We start from the raw sequence: 23,290 nt of genomic DNA, 5'->3' as shown, positions 1-23,290 counted from the left end.
TCGTCCAAGTTACCCAAGTGTACAGAGTCACTCGCGGTTACTCGTGAAGTTGTCAGTGGACTTTATTTGTAATAAATATACCGAGAACAAGACGGTGTCTCTGAGAGCTACGTTACATAATGATGAGCGATTGGCTCTGTGCGGGAGGACACGGAGAACAGGCAGCACGTTGCGTACGAGCGGGGGGGGAGACAGTACGAGGGGGGGAGACAGTTCCGCACAGATGGGTACACGAACCCAACACTTTCTGTACTGCCATCTCTTGACCACCACCTCGCAGTCTCGGAGGCTTTGGGAGTTTAATTTTTTTACAAATCTATGCGTGATCCACCAACCCTCTCCTCCCAAAGTTATGCTCACACTGACGGGGATAACGTCTGGGCATGCGTCGCTGATGAGCCCCAGTGATCACGATGACACGCACAACCCTCTGGGGATATCTTCTGGGCAGCCCAAAATCTGGGCATGGCTAACCGATGAGTCCCGACGCAGAGGAAGACTCCGGTCGTCACGGTGGTGGCGAGTGGCTCTCCCCCGCCTGTCTGCTCTGAGCTCCACCCGCTGCGTCTCATTGCGCACGATGTCCGAAGTTTCGCTTCACGTGCTGGGAGCTTAATCAGGAACATCAGGAACTGGATTTTCATCTTATATATTTCTGAAGATGCTCGGAGCAGGTGGAGAGGGAGCAAAATTTTGAAAACCGTGCTCGGTACAACCCTAAAACACACCGGACAACTCGTCAAATCTATAAAAAAAACAACCTCCGATTGGCCCGGTTGGCTACGTACGGTGCGAAAGAAGTTAAACTTACATCCATACTATTGGATCTGCTTGGCATTCCGTACGTATGGGCAGATCTCACTGATGAGCTCCAATGATCAAGGACACCGCTAACAACACGACCGGAACTGCTTGGCAATGTCTGGGCCCGGCTCACTGATCAGTCCCACAAAGAGGTGACGACGATTCCGCTCACTAAAACAAAACCCTGAGTGACCTTCGTCTCTAACGATGGTTGGGGGGTGACTTTGGGCCAAACCCGCACACTCCCGTGAAGGGGGGGGGGGGGGTGAATAGGGGTAGGAGGGGAGGGGTGGGGGTAGGAGGTGAGGGGTGGGGGTAGGAGGGGAGGAGTGGGGTAGGAGGGGAGGGGTGTGAGGTAGGAGGGGTAGGGTTTGGAGGGGAGGGGTGGGGGGAGTCTACCCACACCGCCCGCTACTCCATTATTTTACAGCCGTTAATGACTTAACTCGCGCCGCGGCATCGCTGCCAACACAATCACAGATCGTGCGATTGGCTCCGCGTCTATCCTCTTACCCCCCCCCCCCTCCGGCCCAGCGCGTCCCGGTGGGGATTGAGTGGAGGAGAGGGCGGGGTGAGTGCGCTGTGTGGGTGGGCAGGTGCGGGTGTCTCTGTGCAGGTGTTGAGTATAAAAGCGAGGGGCGCCTCGCTGGTACCAGATGTCTTCTCGTCTCAATCAGCAACAACAACATCAGAAGAACTATCATCAGCAACATCATTAGCAACATCATCTCAGCATCAGCAACATTATCAAGCGACGTGGATAGTTTTGAACGAGACACTGGCCACGCGAGTTGTCGTCACTGTCGCCGCAGTGATTGCTGTGATTAGGAGGAGGAGGAGTGCTTTAAATTGGGTGTTGGATGGTGACACCTGTGGCTCAGCTCGAGTGCAGTTCTATGAGACACACACACGCACGCACACACACGTCGACACACACAGACACACGCACGCACACACACGCACACCTGTATAGGCACGCACGCACGGATAGACAACACAAAGGCAAAGCTTCCCCCGTCTAGCCTGACGACGTCGGCTGTTGGGGGCAAGTGCTGTTAGCGAGCGCATGTTCGCGAGAACACGCGCGGCCATGCGTGCTGCGGAATGGCTCTCAGCTGCTCATCATCATCATCATCCTCACCATCGTCGTCGTCATCTGCGCACGACGCCCACGATACCGAAGCTGATGATGACGCTGCAGCTGATGACGTTGCTGCTGATGATGTTGATGATCTCGGGCAACGAGGCCAATGCCGCCACTGCGCGTGGCCCGGCAGCCGCGATCGAGGGGGGCTTCTCGACGCGAGGGGGGCAACTGGGGTCCATCCACGCAGTGGCCGCAGCCACCACCACCACCACAACCACCACCACCAGCATCACCACCGCAGCAGCAACAACAACAACAACCACCGCGATGAACCGGGCGCCGAGAGCCGGAGGAGCATCCGACCCTCATCAGGCGACGGCCGCGCCTCACGAGCCCCCCACGAATGAAGACTCGAACGGAGCGGGGGGCTCGGGCACTCACCCCACCCAGGACCCCTCGTGCGGCGCCCACGGCAGTGGCGGACACGCGAGGCCCACGGGCTACCAGGTGGTGTCGTTCCAGTGGGAGCACGTCAAGGACCCCTACATCATCGCCGTGTGGATCCTCGTGGCCAGCGTAGCCAAGATCCGTGAGTAGTCCACAGAGCGTGTGTCCGCAGGGGGGGGGGGGATTGAGAGAGGGGGGGTGAGAGATGGAGAGAGGGGGGGGAGAGATGGAGGGGGGGTGGAGATTGAGAGGGGGGGGGATTGAGAGGGGGTGGGAGATGGAGAGAGGGGGGAGAGATGGAGTGAGTGAGTGTGGAGAAGAGAGAGAGAGCGTCGTGGTGATTTTGTCGGGGCGAGAGGGCGATGGATGTTCAAAAAGTGCGGCCGCCAGAGTAAACACCTCGTACCAACTCGTACCAACTCGTACCAACTCGTACCAACTCGTACCAACTCGTACCACCTCGTACCAACTCGTACCACCTCGTACCAACTCGTACACGCGACACTTGAAGGTTCGTGACGGCCGCCACCCGCGCGTGCTCCTGCCCCTTCACTGGCGCCCTGTCCGGGCCCCGTGTTCATTTGACGATTCTCTTGTCTTGCATGAACTTGCTCCTCCCCATGCATTCGTGACCTCCTTCAGCCACGGATATCTCATTCAAATCCTCAGATTGTGCATCGCTTGCTGTCCCACGGTCTCTAAGGCTTCACACTTGGGGGTGGTGATCGTTGTCGTTGCAATTGCGGCAACTAAACTCTGTGACTCGTTGCCCCTTCGAGGTCAGGGGGCTTCCGAGACGCTGCACATCTTCAAATGTCGACTAAGAACATGACTGTTTAAAATGGCTTTGTCTCCCATCTTTCCTTGGTTGATGTTTAACCTTTTCCTGCCCTTTCATGCATAGCGCCCTGAAAATTATTATTATAAATGTTAACTTATTATGTATGAAAGAGTGTAATATCCAGTTCGTCCCGGCCACAGCCGTGCCCTCTCTTCTCTATGCTTGCGAAATCTGGACACCTCCTGAAGGAACTTCCTCGCCGGTTTGAAGCATTTTCAGGCTACCCTGCCCACGCTCCATCCTGGGTCTCACCCAGGCTGGATTGTGTGAGGAGCTTGCAAATCATTCAACGATCTGGACATAGTCCCATCATTAGTGAACTCCTCCGGCATGCGAAAATGTGTTGGCAGGCGCATGTGGCATACATGCCCCAGCCATCGCTTGCCCAAAAGCAGCTTCTGTTTAGCCGGATAGAGGGGGTTAAACGGGCGCGGCACGGGCTAGAGTAGAGATTGATTAATGTGGTACAGGAGGACGTGGAGCTGAGTGGACTTGCCGATGACCGGTACCAGCGGTGTCAAGATCGGCCTCTGTGGAGGAGGCTCGTGAAAGACGCTACTGCTGTTACTGGGCAGTTGGAGGCAGTCGCCCTCCAACAACAACGGAGGGCGGAGGAGCGACGCTCACAACAACGAGCGGAGCGCCGGGTGGCTAAAGCACAGCAGGTTGGCACAGTAGGGGGCACAGGTGGTGCATCTGCCAGCCAATCTCAGTCGGTCACACCATGGCACCTGCTGGGTCTGTCCCGTGATCTCCTGCCAGCAGCGAGCCTTCGACACTTGACGTGGCCTCAAGGTGCACCTCGCCTGGCGCAAGCGAATGTCGCCGGTTGTCGGTGCTGTCGTTCGTTCGTGAGAGAGAGAGGGGAGATGGAGGGTGCAAGAGAGATTGTGAGAGGGGAGAGAGAGAGTCGTGGGGCGCCACGGTGGCGAGATGTGAATCCCCTCGCCTGGTGTACAGGAAGTCGTGGGTTCGAACCCTGACGCCTGCTGCTGCTGCTGTATATTTAGAGTTTACGTGTCTCTCTCCCCGTGGTAGCGTGAATTTGTCTCCGGGTCCTTCGGGGTTTCCCTCCACATGCTTAAAATTAACATTCGTTTAGAGTATTTGGCTGCTATCAACTTCAAATTGCTTGAGTTTAATTTGTGGCCAGGCCGCTTCTGAAAAAGAGCTCCATAGGCTCAAGTGGGACCTCAGCTGGTAAAATAAACTAAAAAAAATAGTTTTTATTTTGTAGAATGGTTGCCCCGAGCAGAATCGAGAACCCCAGGCGGCCAGGTGAAGACCGCACCACGTGACGTCCGGAGACACGCCACTCGCATTGAGCGAGGTCCTCACCGAGGGGGCAGCGGCGGGAACACGACGGCTGCGTGCGTACCTGGGCTGGACTCCCTTTGGGTACACTTAGCCTGAAACAAAATGTCCCCTGTCTCGTATTTTGATGCCTTTTTTGTGGTCGCCCTGGGAGCTGTATGGGGTCCGTGCGGGGTCCTAATGGGGGTTTATATTGTTATTTTTATTTTCCATGGGCTCCGGGGTCTTCTGTTCTGTCCCCGGGGTAAAGTCCTAGAGACGTTATCGATAGGGCAGTCCCATTTCACCATGGCTGCACTGTCTGTGGTACCGGGGGAGATGCGCTGTGGGGCAATGGTCCGCACGCTGGACCTTAATTCCAGAGGTCGCCTGCCTGTCCACTCCATCTCCCCGGCGCGCCATTTGAAACGAAAACATTGCAAGACGGTCGCTTGTGTTGCAATCGAAACGTCGTAATCTATTCATTTTCTATTTACGCGACTTTACCGAAAGAACCAAAGAGTATGGATTCCCGCAGCCACGGAAGCTTCAAATCAAAGATTAAACCAGCGCAAGTTCTTGGAATCTCATCCGCCACCATCTCCTCTGCCAGACAGACAGACAATCTAATTGGGTGGGACGGAGCCAGGGAGTTTATGTCGATGAGACGCCAGTGGGCAATTGCAGGACCGCGACTACTAACGGGTTCTTTGTTTTTATTATTGCGACGAGTGAAATACGATAATACCGAGGCAGACCGAGGAGCCCACGGAGCAGAGAACACGCGGCGCTCGAGACATCGTCCTCGTGACCTTCATCCAGCAGTAGATAGACGCTGACGATGAGAGAGATGCACGCGCGAGGGGTTGTCTTGAGAGAGAGGGGATGGAGGGGCGCGCCACCGCCGCCGCGTGTTTGTGGGGACGCCCCTCGTGGTGCCAACTTGGTCAACGCGAGCGTGGCACGAGGCAGGAGGCGTCGCGGCCCGGCGAGGGGACGCTGGAGGGAGGCCCCCGGGGGTCGAGGCCGGGCGACGGAGCGGCAGCACGAGGAGCGGAGAGCGCGCCCGAGAGGAGGCGCGCCGGGGAGATGGAGCGGCGCGCGTGTGTGCAGGGGATAGAGAGAGAGACGTGGAGCGTGGAATCGCGAGATGTATTGAGATGGCGATGGCTTGGTGGAGAACTTCATCCAGCAGTGGAGAGAGACTGGGGGAGACCATCCAGCAGTGGATAGATGACTCGTGGTCACTTCAGCATGACTGCTATCGGTGTACCACCATAACCACCGCCATCGTTACCACCACGTCATTGTCTGTATCACTGCTGGATGAAGACGTCCCATGCATGCCGTGGTGAGCTGTTGGCCATACTTCACCGCGCGGGGCAGAGTGGCTTGGTGAGCGGGGGAGATTGGCGGTGTGGGACGCGCAGCGGGACGGCTATCCAGGGCCGCTTCACAGCTCTCACTTGCCACTGATGTTCGCCGTGAGCGAGAACGGATCGCGCCCGGGTTCGTAGCGAGCGGCGATTGCGCTCGCCACGAGCGCCACCGCTCCCCCACCGCGCTGCGCTGTGGTGGGGGGGGGGGGACCTGCAACTTGGGTGAGGAGCGGTGGCGCAGTGGTTAGCGCGGTGGGTGTGGACTTGCTGGAGTGTGACGTAATTCCATAATCCGTCACCCCCCATTGTTCACCCATATTACGTAATCGCATTTACATCTCTCTACAAATAGCCGGCGGCGGGCGAGAAACGGGGTTGGGTTGCTGCGTTCGTTAAAAAAAGAAATTTGAAACTGATTTAAAAATGTTTTAATTCATAGCTCCCGCAGTAACTTTCCAGTCGGTGGTGGTGACGCGCGCGAGGGTGCTGGGGTAAAAGCGAAGGAGCGGAGTGGGGGGGGGGTCGTGAGGAACAGGAACCATCACGCAGGCGACCTCGCAAAGTCTCGGTTCGATCACCCAGGGTCCTGGTGAATGTGAGACGGCTGGGTAATCGGCACGGCGGATAACGCGACACGTCCGCCGATAATTCTTAGAATGAAACTTATTTGCATAGCAGCTGACGTTTGGGGGAATGTCCCTTCTTCAAAGCGCGCGCACAGATAGCATAGAGGTATAGACACTACCCCTCTGGCCTATGTGCTGCGAAGAAGCGCCATTGCCCGAAACGTCATCTCCTGTTATATACTTTATCCCAGTTTAAAGGCCACACACAGAGTGTTGTTGACACGGGATGTGAGTTGCCTTTGTTGTCACTGACTCTGCGTGTCCACCAACGCAGCAGCAGCAGCAGCATCGCCAAACAATAATTTGCGTTTTAAATGACCGTGCAGACAAACTGATGGGAGCTTTGCATTTGTCTGTGCGGTAGCAATTCGACCGCAGCGCGCACCCCACGTGAACACTGTCCACTGGATCTGTGTTTGTTGTTATTGTTGTTGTCATTATTGTTGTTGCCCAGGTAGGCCTCGCCAAGTTTCAAGACTCTTTCAGGAGGGTCCTGTCAGGTTTTTTCCGCAGCAGATTTGCGATGCTGCTGCTGCTATTCTGCTGTCGAGTGTCGCGTCATCCCAATTGAGGGATTTTTCGGTGTGATTGTTTTTTTCTTCTCAAAATTTGGAAGGGAATGAATAACTGCAAAAGATTGCTACAGTGATGCCGGCACACAACTCGTGCCAATGACGTCGCTGGGTCTTTAACGTTTCGCTGTGACGCTTTTGGCGCATAGTGTTTGTAGGGTGAAGAGACACCGAATTGTCTGACTTGTATTATTTTACCAGATAAAGCCCCACTGAGCGATTTAGCTCTTTTTTTTCTTTCCAGAAGAGACCTGGTTATCTCAAATGATAGCTCTGAGAAGTGGCTGATCACGTGCACGTTTATAGCAGTAGCCACCAAATAATCTAAACCGGGGTGCGATATGCCCTCTCTGGGGGTAGCGAGACATGGCCCACCACCACCGACACAGCCAACTAGTAAGGGTTGTCACGTCAACAGAACGTGGCCAATTCGTCACTAGTACAGCACTAACCGGTGTGTTGGAGAGCCAAGCCACAATCTGGCTGTCGCCTGATGAAGCTGGTTGTAATTACTGGCGAAACGTCGTACTCAGATTGTAAATGTTGTGGCTTGGCTCTCCAACACACCGGTTAGTGCTGTACTAGTGACGACTTGGCCACGTTCTGTTGACGTGACAACCCTTACTAGTTGGCTGTGTCGGGTGGTGGCGGGTTTTAACGACACAACATTTATATATTTACGCGATCTAACCCAAACAAACCACGTGACGCGTCATCACCGAGACGGACAACCACGTGACGCGTCATCACCGAGACGGACAACCACGTGACGCGTCATCACCGAGACGGACAACCACGTGACGCGTCATCACCGAGGCGGACAACCACGTGACCCGTCATCACCGAGGCGGACAACCACGTGACGCGTCATCACCGAGGCGGACAACCACGTGACGCGTCATCACCGAGACGGACAACCACGTGACGCGTCATCACCGAGGCGGACAACCACGTGACGCGTCATCACCGAGGCGGACAACCACGTGACGCGTCATTACCGAGGCGGACACCCACGTGACCGGCCGTTTGTGAATGGAACTCTGCGGGTGGGGCAGCGTGGGGGGCCGGGCCAGGGTGGGGGGCCGTGCGCGGAGGGGGAAGTAGGGTTGGTGGGGGGGGGGTATGTTCGTAACCCCCCCCTTATCTCTCCCCTCTCTGACCAAACACGCGCGGCCGATGCCCCCCGCGGGACAATGGTCGCGCACTCGGCACGCGCTCTGTTTGATGTCTCCCTCCCCTCTCCCCCACCCCCTCAGGGGCGGGGCAATGCGGTGGAGGCACGCGGGGGGGGCGGGGTCGCGGGGGGTGATATGTGGGGGGGGGGGGGGTGATGGGAGGGGGATATCAGAAGGAATTCTCGCCCGGCAATTATGAATCACGTGACCCCCCCCCTCCTCCCTACTTCGCTGCCAAATGGTCTACTTGACTTAGGTGAACAAAAGCTGCATAGCTCATCGGATTCCTCCAGTCGATTCCGATGACTTAAGATCACTCCGCCAGTCCCAGTGCAATCCTGCATCAATTTTCAATATCGCGCACGGGATCCTCCATGACTTACTCTCCCCACTCTCCTACCTCTCCCTTCTCGTCTCACTCCACTCTTCTCCACGAATTCTCTCCGCTGCAGCAGACGAGTGTCTCTCTCTGGAAGTACCTCCCCAGGCAATCTTCACTCAGTGGGCGGTCGCTCATTCTCCTCTGCTGCCCCCACTGTCTGTCCGTGCTGTCGACTCCCCTCGACCCACAGACTCGCACGGAGACCCACAGACTCGCACGGAGACCCACAGACTCGCACGGAGACCCACAGACTCGCACGGAGACCCACAGACATAGGGGCCCGTAGCCTCACACAGAGATCCATAGACTCACGGCATTGGGCTATATGACTGATGGCTTTCCCTCTATAAAGTAAACGTGGGCGCTCTTTTCTTTACACCGTGGAATGGCTGCGCGCAGCCTCTGTGTCAACACGCATTGTGTCTGCGAGTGTGTGAACCCGTGTGTGTGTGTGTGAACCTCTGTGTGTGTGTGTGAACCTCTGTGTGTGTGTGTGAACCTCTGTGTGTGTGTGTGAACCTCTGTGTGTGTGTGCGAACCTCTGTGTGTGTGTGCGAACCTCTGTGTGTGTGTGCGAACCTCTGTGTGTGTGTGCGAACCTCTGTGTGTGTGTGTGTGCGAACCTCTGTGTGTGTGTGTGTGTGAACCCCTGTGTGTGTGTGAACCCCTGTGTGTGTGTGTGTAAACCTCTGTGTGTGTGTGTGACACTGGGGTGCAGTAGTGTAATGGTTAGCACGCTGCGCTACGAACCAGACGGCCCTTATTTCGATTCCCGCTCAGGGCCAACACCAGCGACGATTATCTGTACCGATCCTGGGCCTCCCCTAGGTCGACTCGGCCTCAAATGAGTACCTAGTGCGGTGTGTAAAAATATTGCAACTAGGGAGACAAAGGCGGCCGAACGTCCATTCCTCCTTGTGGTTAAGACGGCAGCAGTGACAGTGGATCTCCGTCCATTCCTCCTTGTGGTTAAGACCGCAGCAGTGACAGTGGATCCCCGTCCATTCATCCTTGTGGTTAAGACGGCAGCAGTGACAGTGGATCCCCGTCCATTCCTCCTTGTGGTTAAGACGACAGTGACAGTGGATCTCCGTCCATTCCTCCTTGTGGTTAAGACGACAGTAACAGTGGATCCCCGTCCATTCCTCCATGTGGTTAAGACGACAGTGACAGTGGATCTCCGTCCATTCCTCCTTGTGGTTAAGACGACGACAGTGACAGTGACGGCAGTGGCGGCGCGTCCACGATGCGAGCCTCACGGTTTGGGATTCGTGGCCGCGCAGCTCACGGGGCCGACGAATTCTCGATGGCGCCGCTTGTGGCATCAGGTGCCTCACCCCTCCCCCCGGTCCCGATTCGGTTGATGGTCGTGGAAGGTTGAAACCGGGAGAGGTTCGACGGGTAGGGCCCTGGCGTGAGAGATGTTCATTATTGACGCTCCCCCCCCCCATCTCGGGCATCATCTGGGCCTCGATTCTCATCTCGATTTCACCCCCCCCCCCCACACAGTGGGAAATGTGAAATACAAACCTTGACGGTGAAGATGGGATCAAGGTACTCCATAATAATACATGTTTTTGGGTTCGATGGCGTAAATAGAAATGTGTCGTTAAGCCCACCACCACCCGACACAGCAACATACTGTTTAATCAGTCCGATTTCTAAAGATTATTTTACGAATAAAGTCCATTTGCGCTAAGTAGCTCCCCTTCCAAATTCCTGTTTAAAGTAAACACGGCAACGTTTGATACCCGTAGCTGCTCGAATACCTCGCTAATATCACGTTTCGAATAACTTAAAAACAAACAACAACATAATCTGTATTTTGTGTGTTAGCTTGGCTCGGGGGTCGGCAACCTGCGGCTTTGGCAACGCGTCCGGTCGCTCTTTCTAAGCGATTGCTTCGTGCCGTCACCCATCAAGGTCCAACATAGTCTCGTATTCATCCCACGGTGCATTGCGGCTTCGTGAACTGTTATTGCATTTACATTTTGATGGAATCCGGGACACCCCCCCCCCACCCTCTGTGTTGGCTGAATCCGATCTCTCATTCCGCCCTTGCACTCTCTTGCCTTACACACAACTCTCTCACCGCTGGGAACTGTATTCCCAACACCGGGTTACCACCACCACCACCAACCCGGACGGAGATTCATTGTGGTGGTGGTGGCAGTGTCCTAATGCACTCGGCGCATAACTCAATCCCCGTACCTCTCACCCGACGTGTTTATTCAGAACCAAAATCCCCGATCTTAGACGCCGCGCAGCACCTAGGGCGCACAGCACTTAGGGGCTAAGCACTCGGCTGGGTCTCACGCACGCTCCGCGAATGCCTCCACCTCGAATTCCATCGCTTCCAGTAGACTCGAGGCACAGAGAGCCGCACACTCGCAGTGCCCGTGTATTTTCTGTGTGTGTGTGACAGGCTGTGTGTGGTGTGACAGGCTGTGTGTGGTGTGACGGGCTGTGTGTGTGTGTGCTACAGGCTGTGTGTGTGTGTGCTACAGGCTGTGTGTGTGTGTGCTACAGGCTGTGTGTGCTACAGGCTGTGTGGTGTGACAGGCTGTGTGGTGTGACAGGCTGTGTGTGTGTGTGCTACAGGCTGTGTGTGTGTGCGCTACAGGCTGTGTGCGCTACAGGCTGTGTGTGTGTGTGCTACAGGCTGTGTGTGTGTGTGCTACAGGCTGTGTGTGGTGTGACGGGCTGTGTGTGGTGTGACAGGCTGTGTGTGTGTGCTACAGGCTGTGTGTGTGTGTGCTACAGGCTGTGTGTGTGTGCGCTACAGGCTGTGTGTGTGTGTGCTACAGGCTGTGTGTGTGTGTGCTACAGGCTGTGTGTGTGTGTGTGCTACAGGCTGTGTGTGTGCTACAGGCTGTGTGTGTGTGTGTGCTACAGGCTGTGTGTGTGCTACAGGCTGTGTGTGTGTGTGCTACAGGCTGTGTGTGTGTGTGCTACAGGCTGTGTGTGTGTGTGTGCTACAGGCTGTGTGTGTGTGCGCTACAGGCTGTGTGTGTGTGAACCCCTGTGTGTGTGTGTGTGCTACAGGCTGTGTGTGGTGTGACGGGCTGTGTGTGGTGTGACGGGCTGTGTGTGTGTGGTGTGACAGGCTGTGTGTGTGTGTGCTACAGGCTGTGTGTGCGTGACAGGCTGTGTGTGTGTGTGTGCTACAGGCTGTGTGTGTGTGCTACAGGCTGTGTGTGTGGTGTGACAGGCTGTGTGTGTGTGTGCTACAGGCTGTGTGTGTGCTACAGGCTGTGTGTGTGCTACAGGCTGTGTGTGTGCTACAGGCTGTGTGTGTGCTACAGGCTGTGTGTGTGCTACAGGCTGTGTGTGTGTGTGCTACAGGCTGTGTGTGTGTGTGCTACAGGCTGTGTGTGTGTGTGCTACAGGCTGTGTGTGTGTGCTACAGGCTGTGTGTGTGCTACAGGCTGTGTGTGTGTGTGCTACAGGCTGTGTGTGTGCTAGCGTGGTGTATAATCGTGTGCAGGTGACGGTGCCGAGTGACCGGTCACGACTCGCAGGCAGAATCCGCGAGAGTTCGACCCTGGGACACGGGGGCGTGGGGTGGGGTGTGGGGTGGGGGCGTGGGGTGTGGGGTTGGGGCGTGGGGTGTGGGGTTGGGGCGTGGGGTGGGGGGATGCGGGGCGTGGGGTGGGGGGATGCGGGGCGTGGGGTGGGGGGCGGGGCGTGGGGGGGTGAGGGGGGGTGGGCGTGCTCTGACACTGAGCAGCAGCAGCAGGTCACGAAGTTTCCTCTTCACGATATTGAGAATCTGCTGCTGCTTCTCCCCCCCCCCTAGCGTGAGTGGTACACTGAAGTTCAGGGTCAAATGGCCACGCTTGGCCTCAGTCATTCGAACGCTCACTCGCCCATCCACTCGCCCATCCACTCGCCCATCCACTCGCCCATCCACTCGCCCATCCACTCGCCCATCCACTCGCCCATCCACTCACGGACTCGTTCACTAACGCGCTCAGTCGCCTGCTCGCCCGACTCGCTCATCCGTGCATTAATTCACTCACAGGCGCGCTCATTCATTCGCTCGCCCGCTCAATCCATTCACTCCGAAATCCATTCACGTAATCGCCACTCACTCAATTAACTCACCCCACACTCACTCATTCATCCGCTCACTCACTCATTCATCCGCTCACTCAGTCACAGCACGAACCGCACCCTGACCCGCTCTCCACGCTTCCTCGCTGCTCTAGAATCACTGTCGCGTCGCTGCCTAAATACACGCGGGCGATGGCGGCGACAAACGCGGCGCGGGTGTCGCGAGTCGCGTGCACACGCTGCGTCTACACGTGCGTGTACACGTGTGTGTGCGTGTACACGTGTGTGTGTGTGTACACGTGTGTGTACACGTGTACACACACACACACAGTGTGTACACGTGTGTGTACACGTGTACACGTGTACACACACGTGTACACACACGTGTACACACACACACACAGTGTGTACACGTGTGTGTGTACACACACGTGTACACACACACACACAGTGTGTACACGTGTGTGTACACGTGTGTGTGTGTGTGTACGCGTGTGTGTGCGTGTGTGCGCGTGTGTGTGTGTGCGTGTGTGCGCGTGTGTGTGTGTGCATGTGTACGCGTGTGTGTGTGTGCGTGTGTACGCGCGTGTGTACGCGCGTGTGTACACACACACACGTGTACGCGCGTGTGTACGCGCGTGTGTACACACACACACACGTGTACGCGCGTGTGTACACACACACACGTGTACACGCGTGTGTGTGTGTGGTACACGCGTGTGTGTGTGTGTTTCACGCGTGTGTGTGTGTGTTTCACGCGTGTGTGTGTGTGTGTGTTTCACGCGTGTGTGTGTGTGTTTCACGCGTGTGTGTGTGTGTGTGTTTCACGCGTGTGTGTGTGTGTGTTTCACGCGTGTGTGTGTGTGTGTTTCACGCGTGTGTGTGTGTGTGTTTCACGCGTGTGTGTGTGTGTGTTTCACGCGTGTGTGTGTGTTTCACACGCGTGTGTGTGCGTTTCACACGCGTGTGTGTGCGTTTCACACGCGTGTGTGTGCGTTTCACACGCGTGTGTGTGCGCTTCACACGCGTGTGTGCGCGCACGTGTGTACACACGTGCGCGCACACACGTGCACCAACACCCAGTGACGATTATCTAAAACGGTCCTGGGCCTCCCCTAGGTCGACTCAGCCTCAAATGAGTACCTGGTGCGGTGTGTAAACATCGCCACTGGGAAGACAAAGGCGGTCGGGCGTGGTGCTGGCCACCCAGTCCCTCGCGTGCCGTACTCGCTAGCAGCCCTTGCCCCTAAAAGTATATGAAGGCTATAGAGGGGGGGGGGGGGTCTTTGTCTTTGTACATCATCATCAGCATCATCATCGTCCCGGGTTTCTCGTTGTGCCGCGATCTTCTCCAGCAACTGAATTTTATCCACCCAGCCAGCACGCGTAGGGAGCGAAACGTCGGACATCGTGCCGAACAACACCACCACCAACAACAACCACCACAACCCGACAAGCACATCGGAGAGATCGATCAAAAACATTCACTTTTGAAAATCGAACCAGAAACCTCCGATCAGTCGGCGACCCTGCGGTTCGTGGGGGGAGGGTTGACTGGACGGTCAAGGTTGTGGGGAGGGTGGGGGGGGCAGTGGGGGGGGGGCAGTGGTGGGGGTCACTCGCTGCCAAATTCCCCCCACCCCGGACCCCCAACGCCGTGCAAAGTCGAGGCGGGGCGGGGCGGCGCGGGTTTGGCAGGAGCCGCGCCGCAGTAAAACTTCACCCGTGGGCACGCGCCTCAGACTCCTCCTCCTCCTCCTCCCACGGCCTTCACGACTTGGTGGTGGGCGTGAGACCGCCTTTTTAATGGCCCGTGACGCTCACTGCCGGGCCACTCACGGCACTGCCGTGCCACTGCCGTGCCACTCACTGCCGTGCCACTGCCGTGCCACTCACTACCGTGCCACTGCCGTGCCACTACCGTGCCACTGCCGTGCCACTCACTACCGCTCACTGCCGTGCCACTGCCGTGCCACTACCGTGCCACTGCCGTGCCACTCACTGCCGTGCCACTGCCGCGCCACTGCCGTGCCACTGCCGTGCCACTCACTACCGTGCCACTGCCGTGCCACTGCCCTCGGCAGTGTCACACTCCCGCGAGCCGTGGTGACAAATACACAGCCACCCCCCACCCCCCCCTTGACATGCGGACTGACTGTCAGCGAGCCGTAGCTGCGGGGTCGGTGGTGGGGAGAGCAGTGCGGTAGTACCGTGCCCGGCCGCCTTTGTCTCCCCAGTGGCGATGTTTTACACCACGCCAGGTCGTCCTGTTCGAGGCCGAGTCGACGCAGGGGAGGCCCAGAACCGCGTTCAGAATAACGTCACCAATGCTAGACGTGTACCGTTGTGACGTCACCAATGCTAGACTTGTGCCGTTGTGACGTCACCAATGCTAGACGTGTACCGTTGTGACGTCACCAATGCTAGACGTGTGCCGTTGTGACGTCACCAATGCTAGACGTGTACCGTTGTGGCGTCACCAACGCTAGACGTGTACCGTTGTGACGTCACCAACGCTAGACGTGTACCGTTGTGACGTAACCAATGCTAGACGTGTACCGTTGTGACGTCACCAATGCAAGACGTGTACCGTTGTGACGTCACCAATGCTATATGTGTACCGTTGTGACGTCACCAATGCTAGACGTGTACCGTTGTGACGTCACCAATGCTATATGTGTACCGTTGTGACGTCACCAATGCTAGACGTGTACCGTTGTGACGTTTATCTGGACGTCACGAGGTCTCTCATTTGTTAGAAATTGATGGCCCAGACATTCCCCAATTTGGCAGTACCCACCCTGACAGAGGGGGCCTGCAGATTCGCAGAGGCCTTTCTGGGTTAATAATTGGCATTCCAAATAAATATCGCAATGACTGCGTTTACCACATCCCATCCTCCTGTGTCCACCTCCACCACTCCCAACCCGCTCAGCAAACCGCATTGACCAGCGTGGTGAAGTATGGCCAAACATCCCCTGTGATGGACAACAGCGCCAGGTGTAAACCTGCGTTCGGCAGAGATTCTTTGTTAACTAAATGATCACTCTGTTGAGTAGCAGCAGCAGCAGCCAGGCTCAATCCACTGCTCTTGCCATCATTAGCAAAGGGGCAAAGCTCCGGCTCTCGCAGATCGCCACGGCCATTCATCCAGCAGTGGATTGATCACGTGTCTGTACCCTTGACCTCGAGAGAGATCTCGAGTGAATGAATGTTCTCAGGCGAGACATTTTGTTCAGAAATACGCCCCCCCCTCGACCCCCCCCCCTCACCTGCCCCGCCCCCCTCCACCTGCGCCCGGCACGCACTTCACCCCCCCCCCCCCCTTTGTTTAAACCACGTGTTCCCTTTGTTTAAACCACGTGTTCCCTTTGTTTAAACCACGTGTTCCCTTTGTTTAAGCCACGTGTTCCCTTTGTTTAAACCACGTGTTCCCTTTGTTTAAACCACGTGTTCCCTTTGTTTAAACCACGTGTTCCCTTTGTTTAAACCACGTGCTCCCTTTGTTTAAACCACGTGTTCCCTTTGTTTTAACCACGTGTTCCCTTTGTTTAAACCACGTGTTCCTTTTGTTTAAACCACGTGTTCCCTTTGTTTAAACCACGTGTTCCCTTTGTTTAAACCACGTGTTCCTTTTGTTTAAGCCACGTGTTCCTTTTGTTTAAACCACTTGTCCCCTTTGATTAAACCACGTGTTCCCTTTGTTTAAACCACGTGTCCCCTTTGTTTAAACCACGTGTTCCCTTTGTTTAAACCACGTGTTCCCTTTGTTTAAACCACGTGTTCCCTTTGTTTAAGCCACGTGTCCCCTTTGTTTAAACCACGTGTCCCCTTTGTTTAAACCACGTGTTCCCTTTGTTTAAACCACGTGTTTCCTTTGTTTAAACCACGTGTTTCCTTTGTTTAAACCACGTGCTTCCTATGTTTAAACCACGTGTTCCCTTTGTTTAAACCACGTGTTCCCTTTGTTTAAACCACGTGTTCCCTTTGTTTAAGCCACGTGTTCCCTTTGTTTAAACCACGTGTTCCCTTTGTTTAAACCACGTGTTCCCTTTGTTTAAACGACGTGTTCCCTTTGTTTAAACCACGTGTTCCCTTTGTTTAAACCACGTGTTTCCTTTGTTTAAACCACGTGTTTCCTATGTTTAAACCACGTGTTTCCTATGTTTAAACCACGTGTTCCCTTTGTTTAAACCACGTGTCCCCTTTGTTTAAACCACGTGTCCCCTTTGTTTAAACCACGTGTCCCCTTTGTTTAAACCACGTGTCCCCTTTGCTTAAACCACGTGTCCCCTTTGCTTAAACCACGTGTCCCCTTTGTTTTAACCACGTGTCTCTTTTGTTTAAACCACGTGTCCCCTTTGCTTAAACCACGTGTCCCCTTTGTTTAAACCACGTGTTCATTCCCCTCCTTTGTGTCTCTGCTCCGATGTCTATCTATCAGAGGCTCCTTTATCCGCCAGCGGTTGCCGTGTGCGAGTAGTTGCAGGCCCTGTGACTTCACCTTCAAGTAGACACATAGAGAGGGGGGAGGGGTGGGGGAGTCTTGTATCGTCTGGTGGACTCACTAAGCTGTGGTCCATAGTTTGGGTCGCATGCCCACACGCGCACGACTGTGGCTTGTCTTGAATGTGTCTCCATGTTTGCCTGTGTGTCTCTATGAATGCTAATGTATCTCTCTGTCTCTACGAGGTCTCGATGCATCTCGATGAGCCTGTGGTGTCTATGGGTCTCTATCTCTCTCTGAGTCTACTATACGGTCCACAGCTTGGGTTGCATGGTCACAATCGCACCCTTCGTGGGTCTCTATGCATCTCTATGATTATTGCATCTCTATGGGTCTCTCTGGGTTTACTATACGGTCCACAGCTTGGGTTGCATGGCCCCAGTCTCACTCCCGTGGCTTGCCTTCATGCACAGGCATCTCCATGTATGCCCGTGTGTCTCTATGAATCTTATTGTATCTCTCTGTGTCTCTGAGTCTCCGTGTATTTCTATGAGTCTGTGGTGTCTGTGGGTCTTTATCTATCTCTAAATCTGTGGTGTCTATGGGTCCTACATCTCTCTCCGAGTCTCTGTATCTCGATGGGTCTGTGGTGTCTATGGGTCTCTCTCTGTCTCTCTATGAGTCTCTGTGTATCTCTATGGGACGAGGACGGTGTTTCCTCCGGACCTCCGCATTGTGCCACTTTACACAGCAGCAGAGTTCCTCGGGATCTGCGTGGTGATCTCTGTGAACAAATTCCTGTGTAGCTCGTGGGATACCTCTGCTGTGTAAGTGTCCTTGCGGATGTTCATGGTGAAGAGAGCGGTGGCGCAGCGGTTAGCGCAGTTTGGCTACGAACCCCGGTGGCCCGAGTTTCTTTTCCAGCTCACGGCCACCAACACCGGTGTCGAACTATCTGAACCGGTCCTGGGCCTCACCCCCTTAGGTCGACTCGGCCTCAAATAAGCGCCTGGTGCCGTGTGTAAGCGTGGTGCTGTCCACACACCACTCCCTCGTGTGCCGTGGCGGCCTTCATAGGCCCGGCTCACTAGCAGCACTTGCCCCAACAGCCTGGCAAGGCTACACGGGGGGCGGGGGAACTTTATCTTTGGTGAAGCGAGCTGGGGTGTGAGCGCGCCTCCAGCTGAGCGGGTGAAGTGAACGCGAGCGCCATGTCAAGCGCCGCCACTCGGGCTCCATTGTTGTCGTCGTCGTCGTGGTAAATAATTAATAATGATTACTGCTTTTGATTTAAAGCTTTCGTGACTGCAGGGATTCATAGTTTTGGTTCTTTCGGTAAAGTCACCACGTAGAAGGGAAACAATAAAACAATAAAAATATAAAACAATAAAATTCTCACGACGTTTCGACTGCAACACAAGCAATCATCATCAGTGTGGTGATGATTGCAATCATCATCAGTGTGGTGATTGCAATCATCATCAGTGGTGTTGATTGCAATCATCATCAGTGTGGTGATTGCAATCATCATCAGTGTGATTGCTTGTGGTGCAGTCGAAACGTCGTGAGAATTTTATTGTTTTATGTTTTTATTACTTTATTGTTTCCCTTCTACGTGGTGACTTTACCGAAAGAACCAAGAATACAATGATTAATGCGTTTGCCAACATCCGTGAGTCACGGACGCGCAGCGAGGGTCAAAGCGATGTCCCGCGCTCATTTGAGCACGTAGGCGCGCTGCTGCTTTTATCTCGCGTTGACAAGCCCTGCAGAGCCAGTGGGAGGGGGAAGTTCCACATTCCTATGGCGGGCGGACGAAGGCTTAGTTACGCAAAGGACAACCCGCTGTTGACTCCCCCACCACCACCATCACCACCACCACCCACACAGGCATTGTTCAGCCACTTCCAGGCGTCATTTGCTCATCCCTTACCCCACCACGGCGTGTCTGTGACACACAAAGACACAGATCCCCCGTATAGCCTGAACAGACTGTTGGGGCAAGTGCTGTTAGTATTTATTTACCACTAAGACGATTATCTGACCCGATCCTGGAGCTCTCCTAGGTCAACTCCGCCTCAAATGAGTACCCGGTGCAGTGTATAAACATCACCACAAGGGAGACAAAGGCGGCCGGGCGTGGTGCTGGCCACCCACCCCCTCGTGTGCCGTGCCGACTTTCACAGGTGCTACTCGCTAACAGCACTTGCCCCAACAGTCTGTTACGGCTACACGGGTTTGTGGGGATTGTGTTTTCTTTGTGACCGTAATTCTGCGGAATATCGGTTCGGCAATGTATTTGATGTTTATGATATTTTCCGAACTTGTCGTCGGACTTCTGCTTCGCGTTTTCGGTTTAACACTTGGGAGACTTTCGCGACCAATATTATTCATAATAAAGGTTGTTTTTGGGTTAGATCGCGTTATTTATAAATGTGTCGTAACCCTCCACCACCCGACACGGCCAATCAGCAAAAAAGTGTCACGTTGATAAAAGACAAATAGTTCACTACTTTAGCCCACCGGTGTGTTGAAGAGTGAATCCACAACATTTACAGTTTGAGTACGACGTTTCGCTGGTAATTACATCCAGCATCATCGGGCAATTCGCCAGAATGGTAAAGCCCTCGCTTGCTCCCGGTCTTAAATAGAGCAGCAGGGTGACGTCATCATTTAACTTTATTATTAATGGCGAGAATGCAGCACAATAGGAGTGAATTATCTTACATTTCGGAATCGCTAAAGCAGTTACACTTAGATATAAGCAATAGTGTATCCATGCATTATCAGAATATAATCGATACCATAACACAACAATCGGCTGATAATGTGTTTAATCTAACAAAAACTAACCAAATGAATACATTTTCTAGACTTAATTATAAACAAATCCCTACTAAAAACGAACAATTTAAAAACAAAACCGTAATGAACATGACTAACACTGTTTTAACCAGTGACATGATCTCTGTCTTTTCTAAAGGCCTTAACTTTGCCGTTACCCCACGCACAATTCCAGTGGATGAGATAATTGCTGAGGCATGATCAGCAGTAAGACTCCTTCCACATAACGAGGCAGAGATGACTAGATACGAGGTTGCAAAAATAATTGAGAATAGCAAAGTTCCAAAACTAAATATTAGTCCTAACGAAGCAAAAGCCTTAAGAGAGCTGCGTGTAAATAAAGATATCCAAATCCTGGCAGCTGATAAAGGACGCACTACTGTAGTGATGTCACGAGCCAATTATGATAATAAAATTAGAAATTTACTAGAGGAAAGTACCTACATTAAAATTAAACGAGATCCAACTAATACTTTAGAACGTAAGACGACTGCAATAATTGCAAATTCATTAATCTCTAAGAATGAGCAATACCAAATTAAGCCAAGGGCCTCAAAACCACCTAGACTATATGGGCTACCAAAGATTAATAAAATCGGCATCCCATTACGACCCATAGTCATTACAATTGACTCTGCCACATATAAATTAGCAAAATATATAACTAAACAAATCCAGCCCTACATCGGTAGGACATCTTCATTCATAAGAAATTCAGAACATCTTGTGAATGTGATTAAATATATTATACTTAATCCTAATGATATTCTGGTAAATTTTGATGTGATTTCTCTATTCACTAAGGTTCCAGTGAACGAATCGCTTAAATTACTTGATACACTAGTAAATAATACAGGTTTACCAAAAGATATTCCGAAACATGCTGACCATTGTTTAAATAACACTTACTTCTTATAGAGAGGGGATTTATTTAAACAAAAGGAAGGAGCAGCAATGGGTTCTCCTTTATCTCCTGCTATAGCAAATCTGTACATGGAAAACTTTGAAATAAGAGCACTTGCCTCGAGCACATTAAAACCATCTTTTTAGTTTAGATATGTGGATGACACTTTGGTTGTCTGGCCACATGGTAAAGATACACTTAATGATTTTCTAAATCATCTCAATGCACAAAACCCGGCCATCCAGTTCACCATGAAAAAGGAGGTGAATAACATACTCCCGTTCCTAGACATTTTGATGCCTATCTGAATGCAGATTCGCATCATCATTCAGCTCAGAAATCCTCTCTTATCAAGACGCTCATACATCGGGCTAAAACAGTGTCAGATGGTGAAAGTCTAGTGAGAGAGATCAAACACGTTAAAGAAGCATTACGACAGAATGGCTACAATAATACTCCAATTAACAGAGCACTGAATGCCAAATCACGATCGCAAAGCAACACTGCTGAAAGCGATCAGATTGTTAAAACAATTAAAATTCCATATCTCAGGAGTAACTGACAAATTAGCCCGTGTTTTGCAAAAGCAAAAGATTACAGTAAGATTTGGTACAGTACACAATTCAAAAACTAGTATCTTGCACTAAAGACGAATTACCTAAATTATCAACAGAAGGTGTATATTGGATTAATTGTTTATGTGGCAGATGTTATATTGGACAGACGAGACTTTACATCAGCATAAGACTAAAATAACACCAAAGAAATATTAAATTATCTCAAACACAACTGTTGGCAGTGGCAGAACATGCTTGTCAACAAGGACACTCAATTGATTTTGATAAAATGAAGTGTTGTGTAAAACTAATGATTATTGGCAAAGACTAATTAGAGAATCCATTGAAATTGAGAGAAATAGAAATAACTTTAATCGCTCTGACAGCTATAAGCTTAGTGCGGCTTGGAAGCGTATTATTAAATAATACATATTACAATTCCTTATAGGGGAAACGCATACTAATTAACGGATTACTAACGTAGCATATAATCACAATGACACACATTACAACTAATTACTAATCTACAACTCATTACTAATCATAACCATTGACTGATTACCAATCGATTATTATATAATTACAATACCCCCCTCCGCCTCAAATCACTGCACCTGAATGAGTTAAATGACGTCACCCTGCTGCTCTATTGAAGACCAGGAGCAAGCGAGGGCTTTACCATTCTGGCGAATTGCCCGATGATGCTAGATGTAATTACCAGCGAAACGTCGTACTCAAACTGTAAATGTTGTGGATTCACTCTTCAACACACCGGTGGGCTAAAGTAGTGAACTTTTTGTCTTTTGTCAACCTGACACTTTTTTGCTGATTGGCCGTGTCGGGTGGTGGAGGGTTACGACACATTTATAAATAGAGCGTTTTCGGTTTATGATAAAAATTCGACGCCGGAGCGTAAAAACTCACACACGGTGGGTGTAGTTGGCGATCGCTCTGGCGGGGTCTTCATCGGGGTGGGGGGGGGGGGGCATGGAGACACGCAGATACACATCGGAGCAGAGACATGCAGATGGACATGGCAGCAGAGACACACATATGGACATGGCAGCAGAGACACGTAGATGGACATGGCAGCAGAGACACACAGATGGACATGGCAGCAGAGACACACAGATGGACATGAGAGCAAAGACACGCAGATGGACATGGCAGCAGAGACACGCAGATGGACATGGCAACAGAGACACGCAGATGGACATGGCAACAGAGACACACAGATGGACATGGCAACAGAGACACACAGATGGATATGGCAGCAGAGACACGCAGATGGACATGAGAGCAGAGACACACAGATGGACATGGCAGCAGAGACACACAGATGGACATGAGAGCAGAGACACACAGATGGACATGGCAGCAGAGACACACAGATGGACATGGCAGCAGAGACACACAGATGGACATGGCAGCAGAGACACACAGATGGACATGGCAGCAGAGACACACAGATGGACATGGCAACAGAGACACACATATGGATATGAGAGCAGAGACACGCAGATGGACATGGCAGCAGAGACACGCAGATGGACATGGCAGCAGAGACACACAGATGAACATGGCAGCAGAGACACGCAGATGGATATGGCAGCAGAGACACACAGATGGACATGAGAGCAGAGACACGCAGATGGACATGGCAGCAGAGACATGCAGATGGACATGGCAGCAGAGACACGTAGATGGACATGGCAACAGAGACACACAGATGGACATGGCAGCAGAGACACACAGATGGATATGGCAGCAGAGACACACAGATGGACATGGCAGCAGAGACACACAGATGGACATGAGAGCAGAGACACGCAGATGGACATGGCAGCAGAGACACGTAGATGGACATGGCAACAGA

General features: G+C 52.8%; 1 protein-coding gene across 9 annotated transcripts in view; it reads left to right on the top strand.

Annotated features, from left to right (window-relative positions):
* The first annotated feature begins 1,412 nt into the window (after positions 1-1,412).
* Positions 1,413-23,290, top strand: part of LOC116954070 (sodium/hydrogen exchanger 3-like) — a 70,862-nt gene continuing 48,984 nt past the window's right edge. For all 9 annotated transcript variants that reach the window (XR_012929621.1, XR_012929623.1, XR_012929627.1 and 6 more), the window contains exon 1: positions 1,413-2,480. Coding sequence is in view for 1 of the 9 variants with exons in the window: in XM_076052163.1 (XP_075908278.1) it covers positions 1,871-2,480 (610 nt within the window). In the remaining 8 variants the exon portion in view is untranslated. The remainder of the gene's footprint in view (positions 2,481-23,290) is intronic.

Source organism: Petromyzon marinus, chromosome 54 (assembly GCF_048934315.1).
Source record: "Petromyzon marinus isolate PM22_M1 ecotype Great Lakes invasive population chromosome 54, UKy_Petmar_22M1.pri1.0, whole genome shotgun sequence".
NCBI lineage: Eukaryota > Metazoa > Chordata > Hyperoartia > Petromyzontiformes > Petromyzontidae > Petromyzon > Petromyzon marinus.
Note: the sequence above shows the minus strand (reverse complement) of the source record. Positions and strands in the feature narration are given on the sequence as shown.